This window comes from Haliaeetus albicilla, chromosome 19 (genome assembly GCF_947461875.1).
Source record: "Haliaeetus albicilla chromosome 19, bHalAlb1.1, whole genome shotgun sequence".
Classification (NCBI taxonomy): Eukaryota; Metazoa; Chordata; class Aves; order Accipitriformes; family Accipitridae; genus Haliaeetus; species Haliaeetus albicilla.
The window spans coordinates 15295819-15322134 of record NC_091501.1 but is presented as its reverse complement, the minus strand read 5'-3'; the positions used below and the strand labels follow the sequence as shown (position 1 = coordinate 15322134).

Genomic DNA, 26316 nt, shown 5'->3' with positions numbered 1-26316 from the left:
TCTCCAAAAATAGCTTCTATCTTTGCCCTAAATGTCCAAAAGACAACCAACAGCAAAAAAGTGTACTTTGCAAGTGAGGTGAATCTTTGTATTATGAAAGTATTGAAATATACTCTAACATTTATATGGCTAGAGCTAAACAGCAGCAAAATCCAGTGTGCAGTTGCTGGGAGGGCATGGCAGAGGGTCAACCTGGCAAGCACCTGGTGGGAGCTGACTTCATATAACAGGCTCTGTATTTCTGAAAACTCAGCAGCAGAAGTTTTGTCTAAATATGCAAACAGGCACTGGATTTTTCCTTCAAGAAACTGGCAGTGAAATCAGAAGGAAAACCTGTGCAAAAAAGGCCACTTTCCAGGTAAACAAACGTATGAAAATAAAGTCACAGCTCAGCCTCATTTTCTGTGTTGAGACCTAAACCAGAAAAAGGCTGAGAGCCTTGGATGAACTACTTCCTGGGAAACTAAGGCCTATTTTTAGTACTGAGCACTACATATAGGATTTTGCTTTCTGTATATGTTGTTTCTCTGTTTTTGGTTTTTTTTTCCCTATTCAGCTTTCCTATCTGTCCAAGGTGTTTTGTAGAGCACTAGTGATTCAGGTGGTATAACCAGATAAATAACTGAGTTATTATCTTTATGAAGCACAGATCTTTTTGTAATAAATGTACCTTGTAGTTTGATTTACAGCAAAATCCTCCTCCTCTTACTTCCCTGATGAGACCTACTTAAGTCAGTGAGACAAGTCATGATGATAAGATAATTAAGTTTTTAGTACAACTCTGGTTAGTGAGCAGAATGCAGTTCTGAAGTAATGAATCTACTAGCTCCAGTCTGATATTCAAAAGGTGTTGATGATTTTGGTATTATTCTTAATGTGCTCTGAGAAAAGTACTTTTTACATTAAAGCTGTAAACCCCATATAGGACACATTTCAAATCACCTTTTAAATTAAAGAATTGCTTTTAGAATGGCAAAGTTGAAGTTCAGCCAGCATAGCAGTGACACCTCCAAACTGACAATCAAACCCCCCTACACTGAAATGGAAAGATTTGCATGAATGTGTTTTAAAATGACAGGAGACGGGAATGGGAGCTTCTAAGCAAGTTAGACTAAAATTTTAAGAGTAAAATGCCTAAAAATAGGCCCCTGAATGCATAGTTAGGCACCTATATAGAGGCTGCTTGATTTTCAGTTGTTCTGATCACCCAGAGCTCCCATTAACTTCAGGAGAAACTGTGGATACTCAGCTGTTCTAGAAATCAAGCCACCTTTATTCAAGGGTCTAAATATGGATGTCTGTGCCCAAGTTTGGGGGAAAAAATAAAAAAAAAAAAAAAAAAGGGTTTTTTGCTACAGAGACATTTTATAAAAGAAAGTAATAGCCAGGTTTCATTTTCTCAGGTTACAATGCTTGAAACTGAATCAACATAACAATTAACAGTGCAACACATCTGTGGCAGAAGATTTTGTCTGAGGTGAATGGAAAGCTATTCCAAGATCTGTAGCTCTTAATTAGCAATCTGAAACATTCCATAGATATTTCATATTCTGCAACTGCAAAGTGTTACCAGGCCACCTAAATCTTTTTCATAGTATTTCAGTGTTGCCATTAATAAGCTTTTCAGGCTGGTCTGAGGAAGACTTTGCAAGATTAACTTTGCAAATCTGTAAGAATTAACTATTTAACTATTTCAGAATTACCATTTTTTCTGCTTTTGGATCAAGTACAACCAGCAGACTTGAGCATATTTTTAAATACTATAAAATATGAAGAAGGGAGAATTAGGCCTTTAATTCTACCATATGCAATTGGTTGTCAGAAGACTTCTGAATGCTGTTGGCTTAAAGATCTCTTTTGTAAAAGTAATCCTGAGTTGATTTTGTGTCTAAGCCATTGCCAGGTCATGCTGAAGTGCATAAGAGCCAGTCACATGACAGAAAATCTGCAAGAAAAAAGAAAATTTATGATGGAATTATATATGAATATAAATCTCAAAGTGTCAAGGAAGTAACAAATTAAAGGCATGCCAGATGAAGATGATAGATATTTGTTTGTGTGTGTGTGTGTGTGCGCACGCGCACATAAAATATGATGTAATATACCTTTGCATATTTGTTTATAGGATCTGAACTAAGGGCTCTTGCTGCTTTGCTTGGAAAAAAAGAAAAAAGCAAATACTCTTGTTGCTTTCAACTAAGCTTTCAAAAACAGCTAGGTAGAAGACAATGATTTATTCTCACTGTAATCTAGTTTTGACAATTTCAGTATTATTTTGTGATATTCAAAGTATCCAAAATTGCTTATGCTTTTATAAAGCTCATTTCAAACTATTCTTTTAACTGTACTGTCTTGGGGATGGGGGAGTGTTCTCCCCATTTTCTATGTTTGTTTGGCTTTTTTTAAATACCTGTTTGTTTTATCGAATATAATGATTGGGACATTTTATCTTACATGTTTTTAGATGGGACAGTATAGCAGACCTTTGGTCATGACTGGGGCATTTGTGCAATCCCTGGCAGATAAAAGGATGCCACCCTTAAGAAATCAGAACAAATTGTGCAACACAATCACTGGCTGTGTTGTAAGACTCAGCAGCAATGGCAGTGGCAACAAGAAAGCTCATGCTGCTTTGTCATAACCAGGGACATGATTTTAGGTCAAGAGTGAGGCAGAGGCAGGCTGGCAATGAAGCAAGCCAATATTATTCTCATTGCAGGAGTTAGCCAGGGGTTTTCAACAGTCACGAATATTCACCTGACATCTCTCAGCTGTTCTATATTTCTTAAGACATGTCAGCATTTCAGTTGCTAGGGAAGGTGGGGAAAGGAAACGGACCAATTCTTTTTTCCTCCCCCAAACCCCCTACATCTCATGTTCTCCCACCAGCAGCAACAGCACAAGGACTCTCAAAGTTTTTTCTTGGTTAAAGCTAATATCACCTCATCTCCTGGGTTTAATGAACACGGGAGTGAAGTTCAGCAGCCCCAATGGTTTAGTAGTTCCTATGACACTACACTGTGCTCAACTATGCTGTATCCTTTGGGGCTGATACCCTGTGCCAGTGAGGTAGGTCATGGGTAGATAGGTCAGAATCCTTCTTCCCACCAGGAGCTACACATTGCCACTGCACCTCATACACTATTTGTCTGCCAGGAAACACAGCGGCCAGCCTGCACAAAAATAAAACCAATTAGAAAAATGAGGCTTTGTAGGAGGCAATTGCTTTTCTTCCCCAGGAAATAATCAATATGTAAAAACTTCTCTATCAGCAGTACCATATGTAGGATGAGATGTGACTTTCTCTACAGCATGGAAATATATTATGAACAGTTGCAGCACAGTGACACAAAGGGTCTGTGAGGTATTTTGAGGGCCAGCTGAACTGGCAACATCTAGGAGTTCAGGGGAGTGCACTACCATGCATTTGCAAAAGACTCCATCCGTATATGTACAAACTGAGCCTCTTTGCTTACTGCATTGCAAACCTGGCCAGGCAACTGCCAGCTGCTGGAATATCAGGGTCCCAGACATCTGTAATGACAGGCCAAATTTAAAGAAATACTGGGCTGGAAGTGAACCTGACATTAATAATGAATTAGATGTATGTTCTATTATCTTTTAAAGAGCACCAAAAAGCATATTCTGCAAAAACTGTAAGCCAGCACATTTAGGAAGATTACTTTTTCTCTCCACCAAGCTGAAAACCATTAACAACTAACCTGTTTCTCAATGTCTTCCAGCAAACTACTGGCACCCAGGCGAAAGAGCTCTGGTGTTAGCCATTCTACTCCCAGTTCCTCCTTCACCAGCATAAGCCAAGTAATAGCTTCTTTTGCCGTCCGAATGCCCCCAGCAGGTTTAAATCCAACCTTTATATAGAAAAAAGAAGTGCAATACACATTTTCATTCATCAGCAACCCTAGAAGAGCAATCAGCATTTGTACACCAGCAGTCTCAAAGTGCCTGTGGTGTATATAACAACTCCACTCGGTAAGTATCTGACTGCAAACAGTAAAGCTCTGGACTAGTGCTGAGAGCTATCAAGCCTCAGTCATCACTGCGAAAGATAACATTTTCATCCCAAGGGACAGCAACTGAGGGAGTAATACTTTTGACCCCAGTGCACTTTTTCAGGAGCTGGGTTGGAGGTCTAATGGGAGCACTTTGCCCATAGCACATATTAGCCCAAGGGATTTAGGCAGGACCTGGGATATGTGTGTATCACCTACTGCCCATGTCACAATCTAATTCCTAATGTGTAACAACAAATATACATGCAATAACATAACACTAAAGGTGCTGAAATAAAGCACGTGAGGCAGCTGGCTCATGTGGAGAGCAGTGATAGATGGCTGTACTTCATAAAAAGCCTGTACACCACAGTTACACATGATTGGGCTGTACATTCAAACCTATCAGAGGTTTAATTTTCACTAAAATTTCCCAAATGGGAATTAAATTAGGTCTGTCTTTACCAAAAATTGAAAGTTTTGTGCTTCACAGGAACTGCAAAACTTCTCTCCCAACACATGCTGGATATGCTTTTGGTCACTTGATGTGAGATACATGTTATATTTGGTCAGGTGAACTGCCATGTAGGTAGAGGCACACACGCCAAGAAAAACCTATCTTTGAGGTAAAGCATGTCTTGAATCCCATGATCAACCTGCTGTGCAGAGCCAGCACTGAGGTGACTTGGCAAGCACACCTAATGCCAGTCTTTTGGTTACATCCCATTTAAACGCATCTCATTCTGAGACAGAGCTTGTGACACGCAGCTATCAAATCCCTCGTCAAAAATTTTGTCACCTGCATTAGCCAAAATGTTGGCCTGCAGCAGCTTAGTAAACTCTTGAAAAACAAGGTGAATTAGGAAAAAGTGTTTCCGCATTAAAAAAAAAAAAAAAAAATTAAATCTGAACAATCTGTACAGTAACACACAGTGATTCTTTCTACATTTCCCTCTGCCATAAACCTTTACCTTTGGTACTCCTTCCCATCAGCCTTCTTCTGCAAGAATTATTGTCTTGATTTCTGTATATATGTTCCTGAAACCTCACTGCATTGAGGATTTCTTTGTACCTTATGGATATAATACTGGAATCAAAAAGTATCTGTTTTTAAATGTGTTTGGTAATTTTTTTTATAGTGATTTCAGGACGAACACAGAATAAATCCTTCTCTCACACTGAAGCACTGTGATAACAGCATATTTCGAATAAGATTATAAAGAACAATAACAAGAAAAGCTTTACAAATCCAAAACACGAAGACTGTGTTTTTGTGGATGGATGAGTGGATGGATGCGTGAGTGTATGCATACATCTGTTAATATTAGATTTCCAAAAGGAATTTAAACCACAGCAACTAGAAAAACATCTTCTAGACAATAAATTAAAATTGTGGGAAGGTCTTTTCCCTCAGGAAGAGAAATTCTAATGAAATTCAAATTTAGATTTCTTCCTAGAACTATCACAGCTCTTTGAGATAATCTGTGGCAAAAACAAGTAAAATAGAGTTAATACGAGAATTAAAAACACCATGCGGAATTCCTTCCCCTTTTAGCAAATTCTGAAAGCTCTTTTCTTTGCAAAAAAGCTGACAAAGACAAGCCTGTCCTCTCCTCCCTTTACCAGCTTTCCAAACGGCACATCTGACTGCCATAAAAACGCAAAAAGGAAGGGGGGCTAGGGGTGGAATTTAATTCAAGAGCAGTACAAAGTCCAGCTACCACTTTCCTGCTGTTTCACAGCATTTCATTATTTTGCTTAATAAGTTCATCTCCTCAAGAATTTTCTCTTCACCCTATATTATTAAAAGTAATAAGTTTTTCTGGATTGGAGGTTTTCCCAACAGAAAAACCAATTTATGTATGTCCTTCAATAATGACAGGAAAAGATTATTTCCCATTATATTGCACACTTTTCATATCACCACCACAGCTTATCATTCAATAAATGTTACTCTGCAACTTGTTCCTTTCCTCGAAGAAGTTTAATTTCTGTATTAACCTGTTTTTCCCAGCCAACTCCTTGCTAGAAAGCATCCCTACAGCAGCAAAATTAGTTTGTTAAAGAAACCATTTAGAAATCTCTTGTCATTGATAATATTGTCTTCAGTTAATAAAAACACATAAAGTCAGTTTACATCTAATTCACTGACACACACAGGCACACAGACATAAGCACTCATTCTTAATAACACATTTTATACCATGAATGCATCCTTTTAAAGCAAAAGGTGAATTCAACATTTATATCCAATTATAGGTACAAAGCTCTGTTAATGCAGCAGAGCCCAACCTGGCACACAGCTCCTGCAAGCCGCATGGGTGCCAAGGTGAGTCAGCCAGCCCCAGGGATCTGCCTCGGGTTGGCAGCAGTGACAACGCTCCCACAGAAGCAAGGTTGTCAGAGTTGTTGCATGGCAGAGATGCAGCGTGGGGAAGGGAGGAGTGAGGACAGCCCAGGGATCCACGCTGGCCTCATCTAGATGACTACAGAGAGCAGATGGACTCCTCAAGCTCCAACAGCCCCTGAAGCCATCTCAGCCCCTATTCCACTGCTCATCCCATGTCCTAACATCATACCTTGAAAGGCCACCTGCAGAAGGGACAGAAGGGTGAGCTGGAGAGGACAGAAGGGTGACCCAGAAATGGGGAGAGGGTCTTAGCTAGAGATATGATTTCCTTCCCTGAGGCTGCAAGTGAGGACAAAGCCCACTGCTGAACGCCAGCATCAGATCTAACTGGCAGCCCCCACTTGCCTGTGGATAAAGGAGGTGAGAGGTGGCTTAAGCCTTCCTGGATAAACTCCTCCTTTCTCACTGCTTCAGTGGAAGGATGGATGCACAGACAGTTCATCACTGGGTATGCCACACGCTCCCCCCTGCTCCTCGTCTCCACTGACCTCGCTTGACAGTGACCTGACGGATAAATGTTGTGTACCAGGACATAATGTTCTTCTGGCCCTTGTCCCTCCCTCCCTCCATCCCAGATAACAGGATCCAACCGGATCTGCCTTCTTGTCCCCTTGGAAAGGCCCTCTGGCAAGGGAGGAAAGAGCAGAATTTATCCCTTGGGCTGGCAGAACAAAGTCAGAAAACACAGTTGTGTACACTGGACAGACTCTTGATGGCTATAAATCTGTATAGCTCCACTGAGGTTTATGGGAGTATGCCAGTCACTGTCAGCTTGAGATTTGCCCTGTTATTAATGGAGATGACCATTTAAATACCTTAAATGGTGAAACAAAACTCAAACCCATGTGCAGCAGGGGATGCATCAAGATTGCATGAGCATTTAGGGAATGAAGTAAGAGTTACTCAAGGGAGGAAAGCCAAAAGTGCTGCCTTTTTTTTCTAAATATTAGCAAATCAAATGAGGAATACAAGAGAGAAGTCCCATTACCTATTGCTCATATAGTCACAGAAGCTAATGTTTGTGGATTTATATGTTCTGTGTTTTGAAACTATTACAGTCTTATGTCTTTCTGAGTGAGCCTGTTTGGTTAATTTTTATAAAAGTAGTGAGAATTACCTTGTTGCCAGTTTGCCAGTAGAATTCTCTAATGGCTCGCATCATGACTATTCCGACTGGAAAGGTTGCGTTTTCTACCTCCTTTCCTGTAGACGTCTTTATAAAATCAGAACCTGAAAGGAAGTAAAAAGCTTTATGGTAGTTTTAGAACAAGAGCCACTCTGCACATACATAGTTCACACTCTCCAAAGATGTACTCATGCTTCACAGCAATTATGAAGCATTCCTTTACATGCACCCATGGTGTCAGTGCTAACCTTGCTCTGGTCGAGGCTAGAGCAGGAAGATGATACCCATCCAGTTTCAGAGCAAGTCAGACATCCCAGCAGCTAAATGAACATCCCAGCTCTTAATTCTTTGCTCTAGCTATCAGACCAACAATATCTTCAGGACAGTCCAATATAATATATGCTTCTGTACAGACCCTCAATATATGAGTATATATACACTAATAGGAATGTGTCTGACTAACCACAATAATGGAAATTATGTCCTCTGAATAAATTTTGCCTCTAAATCAACATTTTGATATTTCCACAAGGATCTTTCTGAATAGAAACAATTTTCATCATTTCTTTTAATTTAACTTTGCATCTATTTAGTCTCACATGTGACAGTCTAGTATCATATCTCCCGCAGCTGTTTAAAGTGAAGGGAAAGAAATCCCACGTGTATTTACGAAACAGCTGTGTAATACTGTAAACAGGGGGAAAAACTCCCTTCTTATGCATTTTGCAATTGTAACATTGCAAATGACTCTACTTAAATCCATGGTCTGATATAATGCAGTAACAAGGCCAAAACACCTGTGTTATGTAAAGAAGGAGAGTTAGCTTTGGCTTATTTTTTTTCTGGTTTCTCACTTGTGAACAATATTCTCCACTGCCTGTCCTGAACACTTGTGTAGTGTTCTTCTGCATTCTTGCTGCTCGGGGTTGCCTTAAAATGAATCCTGCAGCACAATATAACAAAAAACTAAGAAACTAACCAAAAAAATTGCCTTGCAGTGTATGATCCTGCGCTGACACAATACAATGACAAAACTTCTTTAATTGCATTAGGGCGCACTTCATCCCTGGAAACCTACTTCTTAGAAAAGGTGTACAGTGGGATCATTAATTATCAAAAGTAATCGGGAGAAGAAGAGCGATAATTCAAATATCATGTAGTAGTGCATCATCCACTTCAGTCAATTGGAACTGCATCTGCTTCCACTTCAAATTTGGCTTAGGGTCCATTTTGTCTCTCATTTGAATGATGATGCCTCTACAACATCCCCTAGAGTAAGCAAGGAAAGTTTCACTACTGGCTTAAGCTAGAGCTGCCTAGACTACATTTTGACGGTGTGCTGTGGCACACTGCAGTGACCTGTCTTCCTGATGACACAGCTGATTGGCACACAGGTAGGTCTCAGCCTGATGGGAAGTTAAGACAAAGCCAGACATGTTTCTGCGTCCTGTGATTTAAACATAACCGAAAGGTATCACTAACATTGTGTCTTGTAAGATCACGGTTTTCTCTGTAGGCTTCCTGTCCAGGCACTAACTCAGCCCACTGGTGGTTAAATTGCACCGTCCTATGACAATTCCTGTTCTAAAGAGAAACAGTTATTTGCAAAAAAAGTTGTAACTCCAGAGAAAGTGCAATGTGCAAAAGAGGCAATTAATAGTTGATTGAGCTTTGCAAAGAATGGAGCACATAGGGGAGACAATTGAGTTACATATTTCAGAACTACTCCCTTCCAGAGAGACACTACGGACATCTGATAGTCACATTAAAACAAGTAACAGTGGAAGTGAAACTTCAACATCACTAAATTATATTTTTAATTTCCCTTTCGAAATGTAACACTTAAAGTCCTTCAGTGCAATACTTTTCATTTTTTCTAGTATAAGGTAAGTCAAAGCTTTTATAAGTCTTATAATTACAAGTCTCTATGGTACAGTTTCATTAAAAACTTTCATTAAACAACAGCTGCCCTTGTATATGGTCTTCTAATCAATTTGGTCAAACAGAATGACTTCTAATCAGCTGTTGATAAAAATAGAAGATGAAATTTTAATTCTAATAGATTAACCACAAACTCAAGATAGTCTTCAAAATCCATCTAGCTCTATTCTCCAGTGGATTTAACGACTATTCAGCAACTCATTACTAAATAGAACAAGATGAACATTTTCCAGTTCATTAAAGAAATGTACTATGTATTTTTGCATTGTCCTCATGATTCGTTACAGGGAGTCTTAATTACAAGATAATGGATAATGGTTATTAAATGCAGACTCCAGTAATGAAGCTCTATTCATTTGCGAGCCTCAGAGACTGCAAAGAGGGGAAAATAAAATTACTAGCTTCAAAAGATTAACGGATCAAATTATTATTCAATTTTGAAAATCTCATTCAGACTTCATAGAAACAAGAAGAGATTAAAAACTAGTATTAGTACAAAAGTAGTGCATTTATATATTTATTTTTAAATAATATCTTAAGGCTATTACCAGAATAATCAGCTTTAGATGTGATTATTAGACAAACATACAGCCAATTTAGTAGCATCCTCTAACAATGAAAACAATACATTTTTATTTCCTGAACAAATTCTATTTATGCCACAAGAGCTTGCTAGCAGGATTGCATGCAGCCTCTCGCAGAAGACAGAAGATGCACACTAGCAGAGAGGGCCACAATGGAAGGTGCTATTAACGTTTAGATTTCAAGAATGAAAAGGGGGATTTAAAAATCAACGACTGCCATAAAAAGCACCTCATTAAGTAGGCTTTATGCCAATCTTGTAATAATAAGGGAGTTTCACCAAGTCTATTTCTTATTCAAGTTTTCAAAAACAAGCCTAAGGAATGAAGTTCAGCAGGAGTTTAATCTGGAAATTTAGGTGATTATTTAGAAACTGAGTTTTATCACCCATCTTCTCATCTTCCTAGGCTAATGTTAAAATACATGCTGGATGGCTTTCCCCTTCCTTAGAGTAGGTTACATGATTCAATGAAACATTAAATCAAAGACTTAAAAAATGAGTTCTTCAGGGTAGTATTCCAGGGAGCCTGGTAAGGGCCATGCTTTCTACTCTTTTCCAATGCGTAACCACAACAGTACATTGCCTTTCAAGGCAGCCGGTCATGTAAGACTCATTGAATTGGTAAAGAGCAGAGACATCAAAGCCTTTTTGAAACACAGCAGCGTTACACAACTGTTTCAGGTGGGCTTGCTGCCAACCTAGCAACCCACCTGTGTGTGGTACATTACAGCACCACGGCCTGGCAAGCACAAACTGCATCAGCTTACTTTAACCAGAGATGGAAATCTGAATAAACCTTAAGAAATATGAACAGTGCCGCAGCCTCTGTTTGAGAGGCTCTCTCTGGTCGAGAGCATCCCAGCTCTCAGCACCACTGGGAGCCAGACCACTTGGGCTGCAGTCTTGTGAAATCAGGTAGAGTATTTTAAGATATTAAATCCTCTCTTCCCTTGCACTCTTACCCCCCATACACACACTACCCTCAGCCACTGCACTCCACCAAAGACCACTCAAAATAAGCCAGCTGAATGTGCACACACTAAAAAGAAAATCACTGTCTTCATAGCGTGTTGCCTGAACCCATACTTGGAGGTCAAGATGAAGTGCATTATATTATTTCTACTCTAGATACTCACACAGCCTTATTTATGGTAGCACCTGAGCAGAGGTGTAGAGCTGAGGTATACAGAAGCTGAGTGACTTGCCCAAGGCCTCTCAGCAAGCATTTGGCAGGGTAGGGATTGAATGTCCTGGTCTCCCGAAGGCCAGAAGAGCTGCCATGGCTGGCCCACTCTACTGCTATCCCCTACATCATCTTGAAATGCTACAAAGCTTCCCAGTCTGTGTAACATTGAAGCAGACCATGAGACCTGGAGAATCTTATTTAGATGACAGCATCCAGGAAACACTCTGGTTCCATAGTTAGGCAATAAGGAATAATAAGCAGCAGAGCAATTGTGGAGTAATCACAACCTTTTGGTTGTGAAGTGCTTCAAATGCCCTTGGGGAATGATTATCTCCTGATAACTACAGACTCTGTGTTGTTGCCTTACTCTTAATAAAGAACAAAGATGCGTCTGGCAGTTTTAAACAATAGTTTAGAGAGAGATGGTTGCAGAGGGACAATTATGCCATGCTACTTTGTAAGTATTTGCAATGAGCACAAATATATCTTGGTTGCTGCAACTCAGATATAACAATATGCAGTGACACAGGGCAAACACATACCCTTCCAAGACTTCTAGGACTGGTGGCAAAAAGAGGCATGCTGCTGAGGGGACCTGCAAAAGCCCCTGCTGTTTGTGCTGACAGGGTAGCAATGATAAAATAGTACATTATCAAATGTGCATAAAGTCCCATTAGCAAGTCATCTTTCTATTTTATGAGTACCTAAAATAAGGGTCTTAAGATTCACACACAATTAGTCTGACTAGGGGCGACCAGGTTATCAACCCTCTGAAAATAAGAGGCAGGGCAAGATATAAAAGGCTAATGTAGTAGCTAATTCTTGTCAGTTGAGTCATCGTAATTGTCCACTTACATGTCCTTATCCTACTCCAGTGGCAAGATAAAATACATTCCCTGCTAGCTTAACTTTGCCGTTGAGGACGAGAAGAGAATACAAAGCTGTGACAACTCACTTTAGCAGTAGCTTTAACTCCATCACACATGCCAGACCACTTGGTTAGGTGTCTATGCACGTTTTCACATGCCTGTGTCTATGCTACCATTTTGAAAAATGCTAGCTTATAACTTGGTCTTTTGTGAACTGCCTATTTTTTGCAATTCTTTTTGGAAAAGTGTCTGCAAGGAGGGGAAAAAAAAAATCACATCACAGGGCTCCATGTTTAATGTCTGTTTACAAATAAGACAAACCTTTCTAATGACCCATCCTATCATCTCAGCTTGGTTTTCAAGACTCAGAATGGATGCTTCCCATCTCGTATACCACCTCCGGTAATAGGTGTTCTGCAGGCCAAATGGTGCCCTTAGGAACACTTACGCATGCAAGCAAAGGGACAAATTATTAAGTCCACACTTACGCAAAATTCCCTGTAGATGATGTCTGAAAGAATTCAGCATTGCTGAATTATGCATAGCTTGCTAATGCACTATTATAGTGTCTACCACAGGTCTCCATAGAATACTATTACTTAATTAGTATTAGTTTCTTGTGTGTTCATTTAAAATGTGTTTCTTTAGAAGGTTCAGCAGAAAGATCCATACCACCTTCTGTTGCTCAGCTATATAGCATAGGCTCTTGCTGTTTTTAGAGCATTCCTTCTAATCCAATCCCTATTTGTTATGGTGAAAGAGAAGATCAATAATTGACATGTGCTCGAGGCTCAAAGACTGCAGCCGGCATTCCTGCCAATGGTGGCTCTTGGCATCACGCTTCAAACCACACTAAAGTGCAAGAGGAAACATGCTCCCAGTCCCCTCCCATATTGCCAGGCAGAAACGGTGTTGAGAGATGCCCGTGTGCAGGAGCAGTTCAGGCAGTTACATGCTGCTGGAACAGCCACTCCTCTTCATCTCGAAAAAAGAAGCAGCAGGATATCCTCCCAAGAGTGACTAGTGGGACCACAAGGAAGCTTAAGGAATCCCAGTATTGTTATCTGTTGTTAAATTTCATGTTTCTTTACCGAGATGTCATTTTTCTTCTTTAAAACTAAGTACCACGTATTACACTCAAGGGCTTTACAGTGTATGACCTATATTAACCTTATTTCATTTTGCAGATGGCATGACTGGAACTGTTTAAGCAGTTTGCCTAATGACACATGACGAGCCAAAGGTAGAAAGAAGAAACAAATCAATGCATCCCAACACCTAATCCTAACCTTACTATAATCACTGAGAAAAAATACACCTTTCCTCTCAGCTTATCCACTCACAATGCTGTTTTCCTTTACAGACTATTCTGTGGGCTATTTTTTGCCTCATCCCTTCTGATTTTGAGCAAGACACAAAATACAAGAGACATCAGTGCAAATGTCCTCTCTACTCTAGCATAGGCTCAGCTTGAGAGCACCCCTCAGCGCACCCAGGGCAGGAGGCAGTGCTGGTGGCACAGCTCTGGCCCCAGGTGCCCGAACCCATGACCTCCTCTGGTACGATACCCGTGACAAAAAAGAAGCAGGCAGCTGTGGCGCATGTTATCCAGTGGAGGGAAGAGTGAACAGGGTGAAAGGAGTAGCAGAAGTGGTATGTGGAGATAGAAGTGTGTCGGTTACCATTAGCTTTAAGATGTGGCTGGTCCATCAGCTACCAAAATACCTAAAGAGTAAGGGGGAAGGGAGTAGAAGAACCACAAACAACTGAAAAAACCATGGATAGTGTGCTAGTGGTAAGAGTAGCCGCAGCACCTGCATAAAATTTATTGGAAGTGCTCTGCAGCACGCACGGAGGCACAGAGCAGCAGGCCTGCTCCCTCTCATTGCCACCACCACCATCTCCACAATTACACAGCAGCTACCTACAAAAAAGGCAGTCACATCTTTCAACACCTCGTTTCGACTCAAAGATAGTGATGGCTGAATTCTACAGCCTTAATGTCCAAAAGTCACATTTTGCATAAAAAAAGCTACAGGTTATAAAATAACACATTGTCTCTGTATGGGGATATGGATGTGGCCAGGGGCTAAGAGGGGGACGGTGACTTTCCCTGCTTTGGCAGAGTGTTAGTGTCCCACATACAGTATGCTGGGTGTCTGAGAAGGAACTGCAACATTCATTTTCATTGCTTTACCAGTAACACACAGGTTGCTCCTAAAATAGGTTATTGCTCCTCTATGGACCAACATAGAGAGGTTGGCCTCTCCTTTCAGATGAGATGGGGGCACTCAGGTTCTCAGCACTGAGCCACATGCTCCTGCTGGGCTGGGTCAAAAAGCAAAATGCTGTGGGAGAAACTAGACTTGATTTGAAAATCTCACCCATTAAGTTGCCTTTACAAACACTGAATTGCATTGCATCCTTTACTTGTTCACACTTAAACTAATCTAAACAATGATAAACTATTCTAAACTGTGATATAATTAAAACAGCACTGATCTAGGTCAGGCTTTTTCCCTCTTGGCATTCTTTGTTTTGGATCAATACATCTCAGTCTCTCAAAATGTTGTGCAATACATGACATATTACAGACTGAGGCTAAAACCCTGATATACCTAACAGTAATAGCACTGCAGTTTGGAAGAAAATAACTATGCATGACTGCTTAGAATCACAGCACTACATGGCATAATGCATACCATGTTTTAGCAACCACATTTAGCTTTGTGATTTTAATGTTGATAGCAACTTTGAAACAAATATGTTAACATTAAAGCTCAGGTATGCTTGTCTATTAGCTTGTAACAAAATTACTTAAATTGAAGAAATAGCTGTTTGAAATCCGTTTGGAAATACTCCACACTGAACAAAGCAAGTCGAAAATCAGTCTACTTTATCAGAAGGTGCTATGAATTTTAAAGATTTAAAAAAAAAAACAACCATACATAATATAGCCAAAATCATGACACTTCAATGTCATTTTGAGTGTTTTTCAACACCTCATGATAAAAGCAGTTTAAGATTCTGTTCTGACTCTAACCCAGAGAAAGGCAGGATTGATTTTTGAGATTTAAAAGTCATGTCTTAATGCCACAATCAGAATCTGTAGCACCAGAGCATCCAGCCTCTTTGTCATGCAGAAGACAAATAGCCAGCATCAGCCCCTCTTCCACACTGTTCCCTACACATAAAAAGGCAGCTGGCAGGGGTGGAGGCTTCAGCACTGAGAGGATTTCCAGTGTGAAGGGCATTTCCCAAGAGCACTTTGTGGCCAGTGTCAAGCTTTTGGCTTTGCTTGAAAAAAAAATATAAGGTGCCAGATCTCACCAGACTCATCTGGTGCGTGGAGCTCCGCCTGGGGATGGATGAGGAGCTGACCAAGAGCTTAGGGGTCAGGATTCAAGGGAGGGCAGGGAGAGGTGACATTATGGGGGTCTGCTACAGGCCACCCGCCCAGGAAGACCGAGCAGATGAGGCCCTCTATAGACAGATAGGAGCAGCCTCATGTTCACACGCCCTGGTCCTCAGGGGGGACTTGAATCACCCCGGTATCTGTTGGAGGGACAACACAGCAGGGCATAAGCCATCCAGGAGGTCCCTGGAACGCAGATTAATTCCTTCTCCAAGTGACAGAGGAGCCAACAAGGAGAGGTGCTATGCTGGACCTTGTTCTCACCAACAAGGAGGGGCTGGTGGGGAATATGAATCATAGAATCATAGAATCATTTAGGTTGGAAAAGACTTTCAAGATCATCGAGTCCAACCATTAACCATGCCCACTAAACCATGTCCTGAAGCACCCTGTCCACTCGCTTTTTGAATATCTCCAGGGATGGTGACTCAACCACTTCCCTGGGCAGCCCACTCCAATGTTTGACAACCCTCTCAATAAAAAATTTTTCCTAATATCTAACCTAAATCTCCCTTGCCTCAACTTGAGGCCATTTCCTCTCATCCTATCTCCAGCCACCTGACAGAAGAGACCAACACCCACCTCACTACAACCCCCCTTCAGGTTGTTGTAGAGAGCGATAAGGTCTCCCCTCAGCCTCCTCTCCTCCAGACTAAACAACCCCAGTTCCCTCAGCTGCTCCTCATAAGACTTGTGCTCCAGGCCCCTCAACAACTTGGTTGCCCTTCTCTGGACATGCTCCAGCACCTCAATGTCTTTCCTGTAGCGAGGGGCCCAAAACTGAACACAGTACTCGAGGTGCGGCCTCACCAGTGCCGAGTACAAGGGAACAACCACCTCCCTGCTCCTGCCGGCCACACTATTTCTGATACAGGCCAGGATGCCGTTGGCCTTCTTGGCCACCTGGGCACACTGCTGGCTCATACTCAGCCAGCTGTCGACCAGCACACCCAGGTCTTTCTCTGCCGGGCAGCTTTCCAGCCACTCTTCCCCAAGCCTGTAGCACTGCATGGGGCTGCTGTGACCCAAGTGCAGGACCCGGCACTTGGCCTTGTTGAACTTCATACAATTGGCCTCAGCCCATCGATCCAGCCTGTCCAGATCTCTCAGTAGAGCCTTCCGACCCTCAAGCAGATCGACCCTGCCTCCCAACTTGGTGTCATCTGCAAACTTGCTGAGGGTGCACTCAATCCCCTCATCCAAATCATCAATAAAGATATTAAACAGAACAGGGCCCAACACCAAGCCCTGGGGAACACCACTTGTGACCCGCCACCAACTGGATTTCACCCCATTCACCACAACCCTCTGGGCTCGTCCATCCAGCCAGTTTTTCACCCAGTGAAGGGTGCACTTATCCAGGCCATGAGACGCCAGTTTCTCAAGGAGTATACCATGAGAGACAGTGTCAAAGGCCTTGCTGAATTCAAGGTAGACAACATCCACAGCCTTTCCCTCATCCACTAGGCGGGCCACCTGGTCATAGAAGGAGACCAGGTTGGTCAAGCAGGACCTGCCTTTCGTAAACTCATGCTGACTGGGCCTGGTCCCCTTCTTATCCTGGACTTGCCATGTGGGCGCTCTCAAGACAAACCGTTCCATAATCTTCCCCGGTACCGAGGTCAGGCTGACAGGCCTGTAGTTCCCCGGATCCTCCCTCTGACCCTTCTTATAAATGGGAGTCACACTGGCAAGCCTCCAGTCCTCTGGGACCTCCCCCGTTGACCAGGAACGCTGATAGATGATAGAGAGTGGCTTGGCAAGGACCTCTGCCAGTTCCCTCAGTACTCTTGGATGGATCCCATCAGGTCCCATAGATTTCTGAGTGTCCAGATGGCATAGCAGGTCCCTAACTAATTCCTCCTGGATTAAGGGGGGTATGTTCTGCTCTTCATCCTTACCTTCCAGCTCAAGGGGTGGAGTACCCTGAGGATGACTGGACTCACTATTAAAGACTGAGGCAAAGAAGGCATTAAGTACCTCGGCCTTTTCCTCATCACTGGTTGCTACGTTCCCCTCTGTATCCATTAAAGGATAGATATTCTCCTTGGGATTCTTTTTACTGTTAACATATTTGTAAAAACATTTTTTGTTGTCCCTTACGATAGTGGCCAGATTTAGTTCTAGCTGAGCTTTTGCCTTTCTAATTTTCTCTCTGTACGATCTAACAATATCCCTGTACTCCTCCCAAGTTGCCATTAAAATGGCAAGCTATGGTTGTTTTTAAAAGGTACCAAGTTACTAACAGCTCCCACTTCTTGTAAGTTTTTGCCCCTCAGAGTGTTCCCTTCTTCTTTCCCCATCTTGATAATTTGACATCTGGCAAAACTGCAAAAGCCCACATGTGTAGGCTGCAATGTGGGTGAGAACTTCAGGTACTGACAGATGTTTTCACCACTGTTTTAGGTTTCTAGCTCTTCGGGTAGCCTGAATACCAAAAAGCCTGCCAGTCCCCTTCAATAAAAAAACAACCAAAACTGCTGACTGTGCAGCCACACTCCAAGCAGGAGGCACCTCTCTGCTGGGGGTCAGGGAAAGACACACTTCTGTTTTTTTAAGAAACCTTTTTTTCCCCCCACTGTATTATTGATGATGCTTACATGGCAAAACTAACAATTTTATTTCAAAGGGATGCTTTATGAAGGCATGTTGCTGATAAATTCAGTCAGACTTTTCTGGCATAACAATCTACTGAGAACTACTTTAAAAAATGAAGGAAATCAAAAAGACCCTTAAGTGCCATCAGAAATAGGCAGCAACTCATAAAAGGTATTTAATATGCTGGGGCATTGTTTCTCCACCTCCATTTGTCAACAGCCTGCATTCTGATCTGGTCATGGACTGCAATCATGGTGAGCATCTCAAACCAAAAGTACCAACAATCTGATTAAACAACAGCCTGGGTTTTGGTTAAAAATAATTAAAACTGATACAGAAATGCACATTTCTTTAGTCCACTGGGAAAATGAAGATGATACTTCAGTCTTCAAATCTACATATCATATATAGGTTTTATATTTTTAAAAACCTACACTAAATATATATGTTATCGTTTTGTACTTCAGCATTCCACCCTTTTTACTGAAATATTGTGGAGGAAAGAAATTGAGTATCAAAATCTGTTTGTGTTAGATGTATATATATCCTCATAGGTATTTAGTGGCAAGTTATTAAATGTCACTATTCATTGACACAGTACATTTTATATCTTTCTTACCAAAAAAAAAAATCTATCTAAAGTTTGTAGTTTTGCATGGCAGTATTTCAGAGCCTCACTTAGGTATCATTGGCTTCTTCATCCACATTTAAATGTTGAGGAATAGAAGTAATTAAACAAAACATTACCTGTGTTTTACTGAGTTGTCCCTTGCCAAATTGCAGTGGTAGTGATGGTGTCACCATCACACCAGGAAGCATGAGCGCCTGGTGTATACCTTTCCGTCTGTAATCCTAAATTCTGTATAAATAGCAAAAAGCTGCAATACTGTCTCTCCATTTGAGCTTGGTCCTAAGTAAGCTCTGTTGAGGTTATAGAGCATAAGAGTAAGCAAAGCTACCCAAGGCTGCACCCCAAAGAAACAGATATTTGATGTGAACAGACAGACCTTAACCCAATAAAAGTAAAGCCTTGCAAGATCCACACTTTTAACTATGAGTTCTAACAATATCTAAATTGGTATTAATATTTTCTGTAGTGACTCCAATTATTAAGTGTCAGGAGTGGGATCATGAGACATACTACCACGTTTTGTGTTTCATACATAACCTGAAAGACAACTATGAAAGTTTAAACACAGTCTATGGGGTTCTTGTTTTTAATAGCAGTCACTTTTAATTAAAGTAAATCTTGATCACGCCATGAGACTAAAAATCACACGTTTAAAAACCTGTCACTTGGCTCTTCTCTCCCCCATCCCAATAGCAATGCGTACATTTCAATAAAGCAGCTGTTTTTCACAGATACTGAATCACAGCTAAGTTATGAAGAATTATGTATTCAGCATTTCTCTACATCAAATCACATACAAAGGTATCTAATAAGTATTTACATTGGAAAACACTGATCTGGAGTATAGCAGTGCTGCATATCCCTTATCTATCAACTAAGTACAGTATTCACTTTGCTTTACATCTTCTCTACAGTGCTTTAAGGCCCCCAGACATTAGCCCAAAGCAAAACCACATTGTCTCCATTTAATTACCTATCTTTTCAAACTTACTGTGATCAAAATGACTGAGTTAAATAAAATGGTTACTAGTAACAGGAGACCGTTGTTAACTAGCAAGCTGAGGTGGGTGTATGTGCACAGAGTTCAGAAGAAAAAGATGTTGCTGCATACTGTTTGCTTCTCCAATGTGAATTTATAAAGAGCAGTGAAAGTGCAGTATCAAGTGAATTAGCAATAATTAAAAGGATTAAAATCCCAGAAACCAATGAAGCCAAAGAGAAATGGAAAATGGATTCAGCCCTAAAAAGATAAAATTATTTAACAACTTATTAAAACAGTTCATCATTGTAATTAAAATCCAAATGCCTAGAAAAAACTGGCACAAGAAAGGTAATTATTTATGAGGAGGCTTTAAAAAGCCATTTATTGTGAATTTGGGAGAGAATCAGCCTGAAAGAGTTGGTAGTAAAAAGAGATTGTTTGTTTATTCATAAAACTTATTTTGGTCTAGCATACCACTAAGAATCCCTAACATCTGCTCAATGGCAGCTGTAAGTAACATTAGGAACACTCAGCCAATTTATATCTTTCCTTTTTATTAAAAAATAAACAAGTATTTTTAAATAATTCACTAGTAAATTAACATAAAAATCAGTGCTGTAGCAACTCACTTTTTGTGGAAAGGAGTCTGCAAGCTTTGTATGATCATGATGATCTAAACCGTTCTACGTTTCACTGACTACTTGAGTCTTTATGTGATGTCCCACCTAATTTAGCAAATGAAAACGCAGAAAACCTACAAGCCATACCGGAGTCATGGCCGTGAATAATACAGAACGCATCACTGATACCTCAAATGCCATATTAGTTGCCTCCTTCCAACTTGAACGGATTCTGTTCTTACCTTCCCTTTGCCTTCCACCATTTAAAAATTCCACTCAAATAATCTCAGATCCGCTCCTGCTTCTGTCTTTCATGAACCAGACATTAGACAGTAACCTCAACTGGCAGAACCCTTCTCTGAATTATTTCTGAGTAACAAAATGCAGCAGTGTTACTAATTAATAATTATTTGTTCTCATCTGCAGCATTTTCATACATAGATTGCAAAGTGTTCTGGATTTTCCTTCATTTCCTTCCAAAACTGTGTTCTTAAGACAGTAAAAAAGGCACAGGAATCCTTCAAACCTAAAGGCTTCTCTTTACCCCTCACTAACACCTTTTCTTTACTTAATCTGTTGAACATTTCAGCAGAAAAATGTATCACTTTCTTCCTAGGTTTCTCTACTGCCTTCAGTTCTTACTTCCTAATACAAGCAAGCCCCTGCAAACAAACTCACCAAGAAGTTGCTCAAAAGCATGGAGTAGCTCTGTTTATTTTACTAGGATTTTTTTTGTTTTACTTCTAAGCAACAAACCAGCATTTCTGCAATACACTCTGGAGACAGTTAGCTTAAAGCTAAGTGAGCTGTAATTCTAACCCAGACACTGGAAATCGCTGGAAATGGCATCGTTACAACAGCACAGGGTCCATCCAGCTGAAGTTCCCGGAGAAGCCTGCCTTGAAGCTGCAACCGTGCTGCGACTGGCAACCAAGCAAACTGCTGTGAAGCTAAATTTGCTTACATCCAGAGTACCTGCAAACACAGTACTTGATACAACATAAATGCTGTTGATAGCTAACTGGTTACATGTACATGGTATCTTCTTACCAGAGCACCACCTGAAAATGCTACCCCTCCTCTTACTGGGGACTAGAAGTCATGAGAAACATGGCACCTCCTTCCATCACACCCCACCAAGCTGCTTTGTCATCCTGGGGCTCGGGTTTGTTTCAAAGCTCTATTTATGCATAAGGCTTCGTGTTTCCTTTGAGCTCTTTACACATCCATTTTCCAGGACCAGTGGGAAGGAGGCTTTTGAAGATATATGATTCATAATTTTGTATTGCATAATTTAAGTTTAATGTGCTGCACAGAATATGGAACATCGTCATCTGTTTCCTTTTTGGTCCATTAGAGATGAGTTAACAAATCTTGATAAACTACAAGCCTTCACCTCTGCGATGTTTGGGATAGGCTGGTAAATTGGACATCGGATTGGCAGTGTAACTGCAAAGGTGATGGAAGGAAGACTTTTTGCTTAAGAAAAAGTCCTGGCATCATCAAGGAGGAATCTTTTCTACATCTTAGATTTAGGGAGAATTCAACTTGAGAAATCAGCTGCAGTTGTACACTGCAGGGAAATCACTTCATAGCACAAATGCTAGAGGGGAAGAAACATCAAAGGTGCAAATGACAATCAGATGTCAGATCCCTGTTGGTTTTCCATGAAGGCTATGGATTTCACTGTCATCTTTGCCTTTGAAAAAATTCTCTCAAAAGCAGGACTATTACAGACAGCTCTGGGAAAGCTATTGTCTCTGGTAACTATAAAGTAAGCATAGTCAGAAACTAGAAATTGTCTTATCTGAGAGATGCTGAAATTAAAAACTACCATTTCAGAAAAGGAATTAAAAAAAATATAAATCAGGAACATTTCCCAGGGGATGAAATTCCAAAGTATAGTATCAAAGAAGGGAATACATTCCGTTCTTTTCAACATCTTCCCAACACAGTTGGCACTTCAGCAACACAAACCAAAGTGCAGAAAGCCTGGGAGACAGGCTCCAAGTAACCCAGCTACCTACCAAGGAAGTTCAAGTCCCTTGTACAACTCACCAAAAATACTGCAAGCAACCACAGAGGAAAGCTGGAAAAAGCCATGGGGCTCTCTTTCTGAACACCACTGAAATGTGCACATTCCTGAAGAATATTGCTATATCCTATGGCCATATTCTGATAGACATATTTTCCTTTGAGAAAAGGCTGACAAAGTCTATTAAGAAGACCTGTTAAATTCCGGTTAAAAACTTACATTTATAAGGAAGGGAAAACGTTAAACACAAGCATAAATGTTTGCATTTGAATAGGCAGTCCTGTTTATCTCAGCGAGGAATATGTTTGCATTATGCAACCCAGCAGTCAGCTTGGGTATTCAGCCTCTTTCTCTGCACTCAATGATGTAACACTTTGAAATACAGCATCACCACCATTAGGACATGATCTGTTAAAAGTCAGTGGATGTCTTTATATTGATCTCAGTGTGTTTTAACATACAGTTTATTGGTAAGGTAACTATCTATAATCTCCTTATGGCAAACTTCTTGTTTTACATGGCTATTTTTTGTCCCACTTCTACATCTCAATATGTATTTCACTTATATTTGTGTCCATCTTTTGTTATGCTTCTTTATTTTTCACCATATTCTTGTTCCTTATGATTATTTTTTATTTTATTTTATTTTTATTTTGGGTTTATTCAAATGACTGTCCAGGTGTTTTAAAATAACCTATTGATGTTCAGAATCACATATTCCTAGTGTATTTTTCCATGCAACAGCTTTCTCTTTAGAATTCTAATTTCACATTTCTGCTCTCACGAGCATATACCTTCAAATTAGGTAGGCACGATCACTAAGCCTTGCCACCTTAAAAAGTAACAAAAAAAATCCCAGGACCTACAGCCCTCGAATCATGCTTAGTTTATTTCCACATCTGTATTAGGTTTCTGTTAAGGGATTGGATTTTCTAACTAGTGTTCCTACTTGCAATCTCTTAAAAGATACTTTAATATTTCATAAGCCAATTTTGTATAATTGATAGATACAGTAAATTAAATATTTATTTCTATTTTTCACTGGTTTAGTAGAATTTAACACCTGCTGCTGACAGAATAAAAAAACAACCTGAAATATCAGAGAAATAAATAGTACCCTGTACATCTATTGATTTTACATAATATTTCCATGTTTTAAAATTGCATTCTCTCAAACCATTACCTTCAATACCAGAGCTTCACAGATTCAAAGTTTTTTGCTAGGAAGCCGTGTTATTTTGATGGCGTGTTTGACTAGAACTATTCACTGTGCAACGATTTCTGAGTCTGAGGTGATATGAAACTTCAGAAGTTTTAACTCAAATTCTAACAAATTATTTAACATAGAAACAAGGTTTCATTCATGGGGAAAATTAATGCAACAGGGGTGCTTTCTCACCTCTCTGCATCAGTTGTTATAAATTGAAAGTATACCATTTAGATATTCCTAATTAACATGCTTTGCAAAGATCTTGAGTATCAGGAAAAGAAAAATGCCATTCAGGCATTTAGGACAGTTTGTTATTAGAAGGTTGACCCCTCTCAACAGCATGATATACTGTCAGTACATGCCTACTCACTGTAACCTGCTATTTCGCAACCAGTTTCAGAGGTTGAAGCATAAAGAATAGGCACTTTCTTACAGGTCAAGAAGCAGAAATCTGCAGATCAGGGTTCCACCCTTCTCTGAGATCCAGTGACAAGTCTTGGGATTTCTGGGGAGTTATCACGCTCCTGCCCCTCTACAATTTCTTGTAGGGGCATAGTGCTCATTCCATTTTGCTCAGTGCAGGGAGAACAACAAAGCACAGCAAAACAGGCACACAGGAGGCATGGCAAAACTCTTTCATTTAAAAGAACATTTTGGGTGGAGTGCTATGAAAACAGCTGAAGTGAGGTGACCTCCCTGCTGCTACGGGCAGTGCTGGTCAACCGTGCAGCGCACAATACCATCACCCTGGAGTACCACAGCAAACTGCCAGCTCCCACCTCCACTGTCGCTCCCAGGGTTGGTTGTACTAGTAAATCAGAGTCAGCAGCTCCCACCAGAAAATTTCCAGACTTTCTCTTGCTCCATTTCCCAATTTCAATCGTGACCAAGGGTATTCCATCTTCACGCACAGGCATGGAAAATTTCTGCCTTCTAATGACAGGAACGTATTTCTGCTTATATCTTAATTTATTAGACCTCACAGAGGTCCTATAAAATGTGCAATGTTAATTTTACATATGGAAAAACAGAGAAGCTAACAGAGTTGTCAAAGGTGATGAAAAGTTAGGAGTTATTCTGCTACCTCAAACATCCTACCCATTTTCTGGCTTCCTGACTTAACTTGGCATTCTTCTGGTGATAATTGCTTGGAAATAGCACTGTTTCTATTTGTAAATGGGAATGGTGGAGAGAGAAAGTCAAGTGGTGGTATGGATAACACAGAATCAAGCAGGTACAGAGCTGACAAATGTCATCTATTTTACATTGGTATTTCTTCTTTTGACTTCAGTAGAGGGAGTATATTGCTATTTTCTGATTACAGTAGAATACCATTAATAGAATAGACCTTTCACAAAATTAGCAAAGTGAGTTGCCAAGCATCGCAGTGTGACAAATATGAACGGCCCCAGATAACTATCTCCCCTCAGATATGGCTGTACAGGCTAGCGCACAGCTCGGTAAGCACATAAATAAATGCATAACAAAATGTGGCATCGCATGCACATCTGGGTTTCTAGCTTAACAAACCACAAACAAATGAGGTTTTATTGTATACACTCTGTCCTCTCTTCACAGACTCTTGGTATCTTCCCCCCCCCCCCAACATCTCTGTTTCTCTTATGTATTACTTCTGTCCTCTACTTACCCATACATGGTTCTGTTGCTCTTTTTTTTGACTCTACTGAAAAGACATCTCATTAGAGTCTGCCCTAGTGTTTCTCAACCACTTTCCATTCCTTCACTTTTGATTCCCTGTACATACATTATTGAGTTCCAGACAGATTTTTTAGTCTCATTTTGCATTCCTTCAAGGTCTGCTTTACTCAAGCCCAATATTTTTTTTTTGTTACTTACTACTCTTTGTAGGGACTCTCATCGGTAATTCAAACCTGAGGATATTGTGACTGCATTGTTAGAACTTTTCAACTCCAAGCTTATCTATCACACCTACATTATTTCTAGTGATTAGCTACAGTATCACTGTTAAGCTTGTAGGCAATTACTTCATTTAAGGGAGCAGCCTTGTACTGCCTTACTGAACATGCAGCTATCTGCATTTTTGTACTACTGACCTTTTTATTTCCCCCCACTCTGTACCAGAAAAAATGAAATCACTTGTTCCTGTAGAGACCTCTCTTAGACCAATTGTATTTAAAGATAATCCATCTTTTGATCTAACCCCCAATTCAAAAACTTTTTTATTCTATAATATCATTCAAAATTTTGAGACAGACTGTGTCACTCTGACCTGCTCTGTATCTTGGTTTTCCACAGCCCATTTTGTGCTCATTCCTTGCACTAAACTTTCAGTGATGTTAACCAGAGCTCTGAACATGCAGAACAACCACAGACTATGCAGAATGCAGGACATCTGCTGCAGCAAACAGACAGGAAAGTTATCAACTACTAATATAATTCTATAGCGTTAATTACTGTCCTGATGAGCCTCTTACAGCAGCCAACTGCAACCACTTCTACATATTCAAGACAGAAACCTAGGCTATGTTCCCAAAATGACATACAACACTGCATCTGCACGATGCAAAGTGCTGAAGTATTACAAACTCTGCAAGTTCAAATTTATCTAAAAATTCTGAAGGAATGGGCATATCTTTGGACAAATGAGGTACTGTATGCATGCAGGCAGACAGAAGAGAGCTGACATAAACATCATTTTATGCACTCTCAGTAAAC

General features: G+C 40.4%; 1 protein-coding gene across 1 annotated transcript in view; it reads right to left on the bottom strand.

Annotated features, from left to right (window-relative positions):
- Positions 1-1252: 1252 nt before the first annotated feature.
- The window catches only part of DERA (deoxyribose-phosphate aldolase), a 58180-nt gene continuing 33116 nt past the window's right edge, over positions 1253-26316 (bottom strand). The window contains exons 7-9 of the mRNA XM_069807813.1: positions 7541-7653; positions 3723-3872; positions 1253-1945 (exon numbers count right to left, since the gene is read on the bottom strand). Coding sequence (XP_069663914.1) covers positions 1889-1945; positions 3723-3872; positions 7541-7653 — 320 coding nt within the window. The 3' untranslated portion in view covers positions 1253-1888. The remainder of the gene's footprint in view (positions 1946-3722; positions 3873-7540; positions 7654-26316) is intronic.